General features: G+C 43.1%; 1 protein-coding gene across 5 annotated transcripts in view; it reads right to left on the reverse strand.

The window, feature by feature from the left end:
* Positions 1–12,736, reverse strand: part of nrg1 (neuregulin 1) — a 52,144-nt gene that overhangs the window by 8,107 nt on the left and 31,301 nt on the right. For 2 of the 5 annotated variants that reach the window (XM_037752078.1, XM_037752082.1), the window contains 4 exons: positions 11,599–11,622; positions 7,529–7,631; positions 6,078–6,231; positions 5,855–5,976 (listed from right to left, as the gene is read on the reverse strand). In XM_037752078.1, coding sequence (XP_037608006.1) covers positions 5,855–5,976; positions 6,078–6,231; positions 7,529–7,631; positions 11,599–11,622 — 403 coding nt within the window. The remainder of the gene's footprint in view (positions 1–5,854; positions 5,977–6,077; positions 6,232–7,528; positions 7,632–11,598; positions 11,623–12,736) is intronic. The other 3 variants (XM_037752079.1, XM_037752083.1, XM_037752080.1) reach the window with 2 other exon arrangements.

Here is a 12,736-nt window from a genome sequence, read left to right on the forward strand (position 1 = left end):
CTCTACATAGACATGAACGAGCATCGCTCAAAACAGTGAGGCGACACACGTCAGGTAAAACCACAATATCACTCTATATTTCAGCTGCTTTGCAGTAATGTTAGCTGACCAGACGAAGGTCTCTCCATGAATCAATGCTGATCATAGTGTTGGCTTTTCCTGCCTCAGCCTCCCTACCGCGGCCGGAGGGAACAGGGGAGACACCGGAGTTTTGGTCGGAGACGATAACGTTTCTCGCTGCGGAGCCCCGTCATTTCACAAGACACAGGAAACCTCTGTTGGTCTGGAGGAGCTGCAGCATTCATTTCTGCACAAACGTCCACTGTACATTCACTAGATATTCTCAGAGCTACTAACTCTTCTGCAGTGTGTAGTTGTGTGCGTATGCACGTGAGGGTTGAGTGAAAGAGCGAGAACGAGCGCGCTGTGTGAGTGAAGGCAAGCAGGCAGGCAGAGGAGCAGAGTACAGCAGAGACTCCGGCCCTGGAGACCAAAGCTACTGTTTTGCAAGATGGGCTTCACTAGATAGAACTTTGTGCTTCCGTGTAGTTTGTGTTGGAGTCTTGTCTGAACAGCGTAGCCACACAGGAGCGCGCATGGGACACCGACCCGCAATGATTTATACGTGTAAGAAGTTACAAACAGTCCATGTAAGGATGACTTGGTGCACAGGAGGCACAGCAAACACCCAGGGGGCGTGATTCCTGTTACAGCACATCCTGCACATCCAACCCAGAGTGTCTTGGAGTTTTCATGTTAGCAGCTCATCAGTCTGTTTCCCTCAAACATCTGATAGGAGTTTTTTTACTGTGACAGAACTAAGATCCACAGCTTGCCCATCCAAAGGATGAAAAGGGTTCCATGCAATTTCTTCTGTTAAAGCAAATCGCTGCTTCACCTTGAAAATCCAGGTGATGAAAGCAATGAAATGCCATTGATGTGGTTGAGTGACCCTCTCCCAAATAAGCACAGTCCTACTATTATACCACTGACTTGGCATATACGTGGCAGAAGAGATATTTCTAGTAGATATTTATGTAGTCTATCTGCAAGATCTTGCAGATATCTCCTGACACGGGGCCGTTTCTGGACATTTTGGTATTCTATAGGCGAGACATCCACTGGTGTTCCTGAGGCGTTAGATCTTTTCATGATATTTTAGGACAATTATAAACATTTTATAACATTCTAGTGTTTTAAATTGAACTTTAACATCTCTCAACTCATGTTCTGTGCAATGTCATTATCGACCCATACATGAAGACTATAGTCCCTTTCATGCCTTGTTTTAATCTTAATCAGGATATGATATGGGACATAAAAAACCTGGTTATTAATATCCATGTGTGCTTGTTATATCCGAGTTCCTGATCACCTGTGCAGAGTGTCTTTGACTCCTCAACATCCATCCCACTATCTCATATCATCATGTCATTTCTGTACTCAGGCCTACAGTAATTGCAGGTTAGGCTTCAGTATGAGGCATTAACTTATCGCTGTCCAAATTCAACTCGATATTTATCTTAATTCTCTTTTTGGCTATTTTTGGCTTTTTGGCTATAAATGTTTTACAGCATGCATAAAGGAAGGAAATAAGGAAATATAATCTGTTTGGGCTTTGGCTAGCACTGCCGCTTCACAGCAAGAGGGTCGCAGGTTTGAATCCGGCTTAGGGCCCTTCTGTGTGGAGTTAGCATGTTCTCCCATGTTGTTAGCGTGGGTTTTCTCCGGGTTCTCCAATTTCCTCCCACAGTCCAAAGACATGCAAGTTAGGTTCATTGTTGACTCTAAGTGTCCCGTAGGTGTGAATGTGAGCGTGATTGGTTGTCTGTCTCTATGTGTCAGCCCTGTGATAATCTGGCAACCTGTCCAGGGTTAATGTCAGCTGGGATCGGCTCCAGTTAAAGACCACCTTTAAACTACAAAATAAAGTGCATTAAAATGTCAACCACACTAGAGGAACAACATTGCAACATCCCCGAGTGTGAACCGCACCACAAGACCTTATGACCAAACCAACAATAAATTCCTTTTCTATAGACATTTACAGCCTGGTCATACAACTGATTATCGATCCTAAATATACAACCGCCTTCCTCAGTGTAGCCTTACAAGAACTATCCAGAAAAGAGAACAATTATACAAAAACAATGACAATTAATAGCCACACCCTCTGGCCCGCCTGGTAGGTGGCAGCCTCGGTGCGGTGACGGTTGGCCGCCGTAGCGTAGCGGTCGACGGACCGAAGGAGAGAGGCTCTGGCTTGAGTTCAGGTCCTGCGGCAGCGACAGATGAAGGCCTGGACCGACAGGCAGGAAACCTCCTTTTAGAGGGCAGGGAACTAGGGGGGCTGAAACCCATAAGCGCACTGGAAAGGGCTGGCGGAGATGGTAAGGGTGTTGTGGGCGTACTCTACCCATAACAGCTGCTGGGACCAGGACAAGGTTTTTGGACGCCATGCAGCGCAGGGCTGTCTCCATCTCCCAGTTCTTCCTTTCTGTCTTACCAATGGACTTGGGATGGAATCCGGACGACAGACTGACGATGGCTCCCACCAGCGTGCAGAACTCCCTCCAGAATACAGAGGTGAATCGGGGTCCCTGGTCGGAGACCACATCAGAAGGGAGCCCATGAGGTCGGAACATGTGTAGCAACATAAGTTCGGCAGTCTCTTTGGCCGAAGGGAGCTTGGGTAGGGGCCCAAAGTTAGCCATTTTACTAAACCGGTCCACCACCGTCAGGATAGTAGTGTGACTGTTGGACTGTGGCAGATCGGTAACAAAGTCCAGGGAGATATGGGACCAGGGGCAATGGGGCACAGGCAAATGCTGCAGGAGAGCAGGAGCCTAGTGGGACGGTTTTCGCTGGTTGCAGACGGGGCAGGCGTTCCCAACCTGAGTTTCCTCTTCCAGGGATGCCCACCAGAATCTCTGCTGTAAAACTTCCTTGGTCCGCTGAATCCCGGGTGGCAGGTGAGTCGGGAGCTGTGGGCCCACTTGAGGACGTCGGTTCGTAGGGCAAAAGGGACAAACAGACGATGGGCAAGAACTAGGACCGGGTTGATCCTCTAGAGCCGCCTTGACCCTTTCCTCCACCTCCCAAGAGAGCAACGCCACCAGGTGGGGTGAAGGGATGATGGTGTCGGGGCCCGAAGCGGAGTCATCCTTCTCCAGGAATTGGAAGGACAGGGCATCGTGTTTCACGTTGCGGGACCCAGGCCGGCAGAAGAGAGAAAAATTTTACCTTGTCAGGAACAGCGACCACCTGGCTTGTCTGGAGTTTAGTCTTTTGGCCGACTGGATATACTCAAGGTTCTTATGATCAGTCCATACCAGAAAGGGCACCTTAGTCCCCTCGAGCCAGTGGCGCCACTACTCGAGGGCCAGTTTGACTGCTAGGAGCTCACGGTTCCCGATGTCGTAATTCCTCTCATCGGAGTCAATCGTCTGGAGAAGAAGGCGCAGGGGTGAAGCTTCTGGTCGCTGGCCGCCTGCTGGGAGAGAACTGCTCCTACCCCCACGTCGGAGGCGTCCACCTCCACCACAAACTGTCTTTCGGGGTCTGACATTTGAAGGATGGGGGCCGAGGTGAACCGGGCCTTGAGAGACTGGAAGGCCTCGTTGGCAGAGGGAGACCACCAGAAAGGGACCTTGGAGGAGGTCAGGGCCGTGAAGGGAGTGGCCACAGTGCTGTAGCCCCTGATGAACCATGGGTAGAAGTTGGCATCCCCAGGAATCTTTGCAGCTGTTTGCGAGAATCGGGGATAGACCAGGTAGCGGCGGCGGAAACCTTGGCGGGGTCCATTTGAATACTCCCCCGTCCCACAATGTACCCCAGAAAAGAGAAGGAGGAGGAATGAAATTCACACCTCTCAGCTCTTAATGAAGAGTGAGTTCTCCAGGAGTCGCTGCAAAAACCGCCTGGACATGGTGGACGTGTTCCTCCTTGGTCCTGGAGAAAATCAGGATGTTGTCCAGGAAAACAAACACGTGCTTATTCAACATGTCTCTGAGCACGTCAGTCACTAGGGCCTGAAAAACAGCTAGGGCATTGGTGAGGCCAAAGGTCATGACCAAATACTCATAGTGTCCAGTGGGAGAGTTGAAGGCCGTCTTCCACTCATCTCCCTCTCGAATGCGAACCAAATGTTAGGCGTTGCGCAGATCCAACTCCAGGAACTCGAAGGCAGAGGAGATGAGGGGGAGGGGGTAATGGTTCTTTACCGTGATGTCGTTAAGGCCCCAGTAATCGATGCAGGGCCTCAGGGACTTGTCCTTCTTCTCCACAAAGAAGAAGCCTGCTCCAGCAGGCGAGGAGGAGGGACAGATGATACCAGCTGCCAAAGAGTCATTAATGTATGTTTCCATGGAAACCCTCTCCGGAGCAGACAGGGAGTAAAGACGGCCCCTGGGGGGGGTCGTACCGGGCTGTAGGACGATGGCGTAGTCATGAGGGCGTTGCGGGGTAAAGGAGGTTGCCCTTGCTTTGCTGAAGACCTCCCTGAAGTAGTAGTCAATGGGCACCCCTGACAGATCCGGTGCTGGACAGGAAGGAGTGGTTGACGGGGGAGCAGCGGCCCATTTTAGGCAAACTTGATGGCAGGCCGAGCTCCATCCCAAAATTGCCCCAGTAGCCCAGTCAATATTGGGATTGCTGTGTGAAACTAAAAGTCAACGTTGACTTATTTTGTTATGTAAATCGTTAGTCACGTGACTCCTTAGTATTATTAGTCCCATGAGTCACATGAGTCGTTAGTCACGTGAGTCGTTAGGCACTCCGTAGTCACGTGAGTCATGAGTCAGTCAAGTTAACCTCAACCACAATCTTTTCCTAACCCTGCCTGAGTGGTTGTGTTGCCTAAAACTAACTTCCTGTGAAAACAGAAGTTTATTTTGAAAAGACACTATGCATGAACAAGCGTATATTGGCATGCAGTCCCTGACACGTCTAAAACTGACGCTAGAGGGGTATCTAGAACGTCATAGTTTGAAGCTTAGGGCAACCGACTAAGTCTCGCTATTTGACGAGTTGGGAGTGAGAATGTGTTTTATATTCAGGACAGATAGGTATTCCAGTAAACATACACACAGATTTTGCATCGTATATCTGACTGGTATGCCTGTATTTTTTTTTTTTTTTTAAAGCCATATTTCATCCTGTTTAAATGTGTTACTGTTTGTCTACTTTGTTTCCTCTGTTTGTTTGTTTTATGTGTGTTTTGTGTAAGCTTTATTATGTCATTATACTAACTCTTTTGTACAGTAACAAAAATTCAATGTAGGTAAAGTTGAACTGCGATCAAAGTAAATATTCTGTAATCATGAGTTACTTAGGTAGGGTTAGGAAAAGATTGTGGTTGATGTTAACTTGACTTACGAGACACGTGACTAACAACCGACGTGACAAAATAAGAAAACGGTGACTTTGAGTTTCACACGGGACACGAACAGCCTGGATGAATTCCTGTGTTTGTTTGTCCTTCCCACCCACCCTTAGCGGACTTCTTGCTCTTAAATACTAACTCAGTTGCTCTGATTGTCTAATAATGACGCGGGCGGGTTTACATTGGAGTTAGTTGAAAGCCTGGTGCGTCACATACAGATGCTAAAGCTCGTCTCTGTGCGTTGCATACAGACACTTAACGGTGTTTCTGTGCATCTGCATCAGACGCTGAGGGGCACTGACCAAGTGTCGGTATTTGAGGAGTTGAGAGTGGTTCTCAACACAATACCTATGTCCTGGGTAAACAGAGTGTCTGGGCTGCTGCGGGGTGCTGAGCTAGACCAAGTTCTGACTGTTTAAAACCGAACCAAATTTACCAAACTGACATAATATGTTTTAAGTTCTTCCTTACCTTTGGCTAGAGATGTGGGTGAATGTGGTGTGTTCATGCGCAGATAAAGCATTTTTGCTTGTGGACAGGGTTGTTTCGGTCTCCCTCTCAGCTGCATGGTGCATAGTTGTCCCATTACATTGCTATAAAATGAGGAACAGAAAACATATGGACAATTGACGTACGTGTACAGATTTAACATGTTTTGACGCCTTATATTTAATACTAACAAGTGACGGCATACATTGATAAGCTGCAAATCTTGAAGAGGCAAGTTAGGAATCTGATGTCCTCTGGCTGAGTTTGCCAGGTTGGGGCCAATACCAGTATTGGTATTGTTGTTCCTCTTATTCCTCAGGCTCTGCCTCAGACGGTCATGGAGCTTCTTCCTCTGCTTCCTGTTTGTGAGGAAACAAACTAAATTGTGAAGCAGCCCAGATCACAACTGGACAACATGGCTGATGAGAAAGCTACAAATGTGCCTAGAGAGATACATTTACCCCAATTCTATCTAATGTTATTATGGCTGGACTGTAGTAGTGGGAATTGATATTTTTTACAATTGAAGTCAGTACAAAATACACCTCACAACATTGTTATTGCATCCAATAGCACCACAAAATCCCCAAATGTCTCAGCTCATTTGGTTTGGCTGTATCTCTAATCATTGCTATGTGGATGATGTCTAACTTTATGTATTGGAAACGTATCTGGTTACTTTACATAATTGTCTGGAGAGGGTCAATGCCTGGATGCCCCACCAATCAAACATTTGAAATGTTACATTCAGCCACCTGGCTACTAGCTCAAAGTTGGTTTTCAAAAACCTCTGGGTCATTTTAGTTATTGAATCTTGACTACTGTAATGTATTGTATTAAATGTTTAAGCTAAGAAGCTCTAGCACTAAGACTAATTAAGACAGAGAACACTGTATCCATCATAATAAGACCTTTTTGTTATGGAGATTTTGTGTTCTAACATTTTCTCGCTTTCTTTCTATATGTGTATATTATGACTGGTCATGTGTCCATGTGTCTGGTTGTTGTTATTGTTGTTGTTGTTGTTGTTGTTCTCCAGTGTCTTGTAAGCCCATATGGGCTGGGCAACATATGGTGCAGGACACTCAAATAAACAAATCAACCAATCAATCAAAAGCACAATTACAATTAGTTCAAAATTCTGCTACGCAGAAGACTTCCCATCGTGGTAACACTCAACAGGCATATTACCAAAGTTCTGGATTCACTGACTTCCTGTTAGGCCTCTCAGTTGATCAGAACAAACTTTTGATTGTTGTTTCCTGCTCAAAGTTCAAGACTTTAGGTGGCTGAGCTTTTGCTTTTGCTGTCCTGATTCCAAGGTTATGGAACATTCTCCCTCTCATCCTAACACCTAGAAATTTTATTGATGCTTCCTTGCCCTGATTTGTTCTCTCAACTAAATATGGATTCATATACTTTTTTGTTGATGTCTTTTTTTGGCATGTACTTGTAGATTGTTTAATGTGTTACTTCGTAGCCCAGCTTTTGAAATGTGCTAAGAAAACTTTACTTACTTACTATTTATATTTTGAAACAAAACACAGTTCACAGTTGAGGAGATTTTGGGACTTGGGGAACTATTGAGCACTATAATAAGAACAGGGAGTGTATCTTTAAGTCATAAATGAAACATAAAAATATGACGTTAATTACTTTGTTTTGCAGTAGGCAACCACACACATGATTCCAACGACTAGGAGTGCAATGCAGATTCCTGATATTGTTAAAATGCGTTTCTGATACAGCTCCTCAGCTTCTGAAAAAGAGGACAGTCCAATCTCAAAACTTCAGGTATACAACACACACAGACCAACCTGATCTCACAGTAAGGCGTATAAATAGCATGGCATTTTAAGGACATTCCGCATGTCATTGCATTATAGGCTTTTCGGGTGTCATTTGACGCCACAGGGATAACGTTGTGAAATGGCTTTTTGCATGTCATTTGATGCCACATCATTACCGGGAAATGGTCGTGGTTATGTTTATGCAACAAAACTACAGTAACAGCCGCAGTTGGGTTTAAGCAACTAAACCACTCAGTTAAGATTAGAAAAAAAACATCATGGTTGGGCTTAAATAAATGACGTAATATAAGTACGGGAAACACAAACGTCACTGACGTCGCTTCAAAGTAACTCGACAACACAAACACCGGTCATCCACCTCCCAACCCGCCCACCATAAGCAGTTGTTTTTCACATTTTATCCTACGTCACTAGGTCTGAGCGCAACATATTAACGCGGATGCGTTCACATTGCATTGTGAAATGACACAGCCAAGAACGCTGTTGTTATTGTACACGAAATGACTTACAAATTGCTGTGCCATTCATACGCCATTTGGTAAGACCGGGCTGCACAGACAGACACATACATTACGACAATTCCAGCTATAAACCCTAACAATAAAAAAAGGATCTGTAAGGAGGTTTTTACATTTACAGCATCCTTGTATTAGAAGTAATTTGCTACTATTGACATCATTGAACTCTAATCCACTGAGCTGGGGGATACAGTGGCCCTCATTCATTAAGCTTTCATAGCAGCCAAACATGGTAATTATGACTGACTGTGGTTACTTAGGCTTATTTTTTACAGTACTTCTTAGTGTAGTCAGTCTGATGGAACAAAGCATTTAGTGCTTAAAGTGGTACTCCAGTGACATCAGTCTTTTGGTTGCAGTAAACATGTGCTTAAGGTTGTGAAGTAAGCAAAAACAGGTGATTAGGTTCAGGAAATAACACCACTGTAGTTAGATTTAGGAAAAAACAACATGGTTGGGCGCAAATCTACAAGGTTTGTACAGTGAAAATGACATGAACGTTGTGAACAGGGGACATGAACAAACAGCTGATTGTAACGTGATGCGTGGGACATGTAAAGCGGTCTCCTGGATGCAAGCCCTGTGTTTGTTGGACCCATCCACCTCCCCTCCCTCCCGCCCTGTGCGTGTCTTTTTGCTCTTAACGCCGATCGCCATGACAAAGCGTTTGTATTTGATGCCCTGGGAATGATCCTACACTTCCCTCTCAATATTTTCTTGATCTGACATCATAGTGATGTCGTCAGGGTTATTGTCCCAGACATGACATCAGTGTCCTATTAATATAATGATCAGATAATGTTTACTTGCACTGACTGAGAGCCCAACCAATAAATTGCCCTGTTTAAGCTTATTGCAGGTGCATTTGTTTCAGTGTATATGTCAGCCAATTAGTAAGATATGTTTGAGGTCATTTAGAAACTCTTTACATAATGGTCACAATTAGAAACACCTAATAAAAGTCACTATATATATATATATATGTATATATATATATATATATAAATAGGGGGATCCTCATCAAAAATGTTTGTTTAAGTTTGTCTTTATGTTTAAAAAGGATCATCAGCCAATTTATCATTGTGACATCAGATATTTTTAACTCTTCATAAATCCTGTATCGATAGGGCTCTTGTCAGCATTAAAGATAAATGACTCTAACATGCAATACATCAAAATACAGCTCTCAACATTGGTTCCTGCTTCTCTTTGTTGTCCTAATAACGTTGAACATCATCTGCTCAGGGATGGTGCACCGTGCACTCAAATAAGTTCTCATATCTTAAAATGTAAGAGATAGTGGCGCTTTCTCTTAGACCACGGGTGAGCAACCTGCAGCTCCGGAACCACATGTGGCTCTTTAGCCCCTCTCCAGTGGCTCCCTGTAGATGTTTAAAAATGGAAATGAATAGCTGTTTTTTGTTTACATTTTCATTCTTATTTATCATTGTTATAGGTCTATACGACGGAGTATTAGGGCCACATTGAGGAAAAAAAATAAATCAGAGATTTAGAGTATAAAGTCATATTATTACGAGAATAAAGACAGAAGTTTGAGAGAAAAAAGTCTTAGCATTATGAGAATAAAGTCATAATATTATAAAGTAGTAATTGTATGTGTTATTTTCTTTTTTGTCGTAAAGTTATGACTTTATTCTCAGTAATATTACGACTTTTTTTCTCATTAAATTATGACTTTATTCTCGTAATATTACGATTTTTTTTCTCGTAAAGTTATGACTTTATTCTCGTAATGTTATGACTTTATTTATTTATATACAGATTTATTTTTTTTCCTCAATGTGGCCCTAATACTCCGTCGTATCGTCGTACCATAGACCTACAACAATGATAAATAAGAATGAAAATGTAAATAAAAAACAGTTATTCATTTCTATTTTTAAAAATCCACAGGGAGCCACTGGAGAGGGGCTAAAGAGCCACATTTTTTTCCCCTAAATGTGACCCTAATAATCCGTAGTACATTTGCACTTTGGCCCTCACTGCATTAGACTTATACACTATATACTTAGACTATAAACTGTGTTACCTTCATCACAATGCTCAAATGTTTTGCGGCTCCAGACAGATTTCTTTTTTGTTGCCTAAAATGGCTCTTTTGATAGTTAAGGTTGCTGACCCCTGTCTTAGACGAACAATAGTGTTACACACTTCGATATCTCTCCCAGGTGAGCTCACATCAATTGGCCTGTTTCGCTTCACTTTTCTTTTTTCTAGAATTGTCCTCCATTGTTCATCAATGCTGTCAAAGGAGCACTGAACTTGAAACCCATACCGCCAAATTTCAGCGAGTTATTTTTGTGCACTATCATGTAGGCCGGCTCTTATGGAGAATCCCTATTCTCCCTATTTAATAAAGTAAGATTTACCACACCGACATAAATCACCTGTAAAATGGGAGACGTGTGGCTTTTTTTTCCCACAGCTGCATGAAATTTACCAAAATGCATTAAATAACAAACAGCTCATTTATATAATGGAGGGTTTAATGTTTTGCCCAGTGCTTAAATTTGGTCTTATGCCTAAAAAGGTTTGATGAATGTGTTGGTCAGCCATAATGGAGAACCTGAAAGGAACCAGCAGGCTCCATGGAGTACGTTTTAAATCAGTCAAGTGCTGGCATTGTTTAAGAATATATTGCATCCACTTAAATGAAATTGTTGAGAAACAAAATAATGACATTAATTAATATCAATGGGATGTAAATGTGCCAGATTTAGCCAAAAAGCAAATTATCATCTGCTTTTGTTGGGCAGGTTGACACTACACATTTAAGTACATTTTATGCAATTGTGTAGATATAACATGACCCTGCCTTCAGTGTGATGAGAAGAGGCACAAACTACAGAGCTGCTATAAGCAAGAGGGGATATAAGGAACATAAGGAACAGTTGGAAACATACATTTGGTGGAGGTGGAAACAGGAAGGCAGATTAAAGGGAGATGGGTGGAGTTAGGAGGACAGTGAAGCTGCTCTATTGTCTCATGCTAAACACTGGTTGCAACAGAAAATGCAGGATGGGAGAGCTGAAGGGGTGTGAACATACAGCATTAGAAATGTACAGCCTCTTTGGTTTTCAGTGGTGTACTCCAATAAATCAGCAGCGTTTAGACTATTCACCTGAATCAAAAGGCACCTGTGACATTTGACATCAAAATGATAGCCTGCAGATGCATCACAGTGCTTTGTCATAAATCATGTTGATGTGTTGATGTTATTTTTGATTACTATAATATGTGTACAATGTCATATCTTATTTGTGCTGATGGTCAAGGCTGTATGATCCCTTCATCTGGCAAGAGAACACTAGCTTTAGTAGAGGGTTTTAGCTTACAGTCTTACATCTGCAAACTAGGAGGAAGGAACAATCCATACCCATAAATTCAATCCCAAGATGTTCTGTCAGTGCAGAAAGGTGACAAAAAAAAAGAAAATTTGATTTTTCAGATGAGATGATAATATTTGTAGTTCTAACATTTGTGTTTTTAAGCTAAAAGAGATCAGAGTTAGCTTGATGGATTAAGGATAACACAGTCATTATACACTGTAGACTTTCTATATGAACTTGTATTAACATGAAGTATCTCAAATTTACCCTAAAGGTACAGGAAACAAATAACACCAAAAAATGACCGGAGTTTATTCTGATCTTTCTCTAAAATTCACATTTCTATTATAAAATCGTGAACAACGAAATCACATGGCGAGGTTGCTATGACGATACACAAACATGGCACACATTGTAAAGGTAACAGGATTCTCACAGCAATAAAAGCTTGAGGCAGATGAGCTTTTGGCAACCTGAACAATAGGTACTACGCTAAATACTGATTGAGTATCAACAGGTTATAACTGAGGAATGACACCAACTGAAGCATCAAAAAAACTTCAACAACGAATGACAAAACAAGCTCTCACTCTTCACTGTCTGTTTACAATTAGGGATGCACCTAATCGGGTCCGATACTGTGCTCATATACTCTTACTCCGGGCGGGGAGCGCTGTTAAGCTGCAGCCGCGAGCCACCTTTGCCCCGAGCCTTTCCAAGCCGACCTAGACCCGGTTGCGGCGCACAGCCTCGTATGCGGGACTCCCCAGCCTGCCGTGTGTCGCTCACACCCTCCAGCTGGCTGTTAACGAGGGTCTTTTGGCACAGAGAAGTACTCGTATCGGTACTCGGTATCGGCGAGTACCCAATTGTAAATACTTGTACTTGTACTCGGTCTGAAAAACAGCGCTATTAGTGCATCCCTATTTACAACCCAATACTGCCAGTAAAGAGTGTTGATATTGGACAATTACATACAATGTCTTTTTGCATATCACATCCAATGCCAGCCGTTTTAAAATTCATACTTCATATAAATATCGGATGTTAATTGCAGGTCTGTGATTGGGAACAAACTCAGGTCTCCTGCATGAAAGTCAGATGTGTTGCCATATCCCCTGACCGAGCTCCATTCACAAGGCAGAGAGAAAAAAATATTTAACGAGGCCAACAAGCTCATTCTCA

The sequence above is a fragment of the Sebastes umbrosus genome, chromosome 19, assembly GCF_015220745.1.
Source record: "Sebastes umbrosus isolate fSebUmb1 chromosome 19, fSebUmb1.pri, whole genome shotgun sequence".
Classification (NCBI taxonomy): domain Eukaryota; kingdom Metazoa; phylum Chordata; class Actinopteri; order Perciformes; family Sebastidae; genus Sebastes; species Sebastes umbrosus.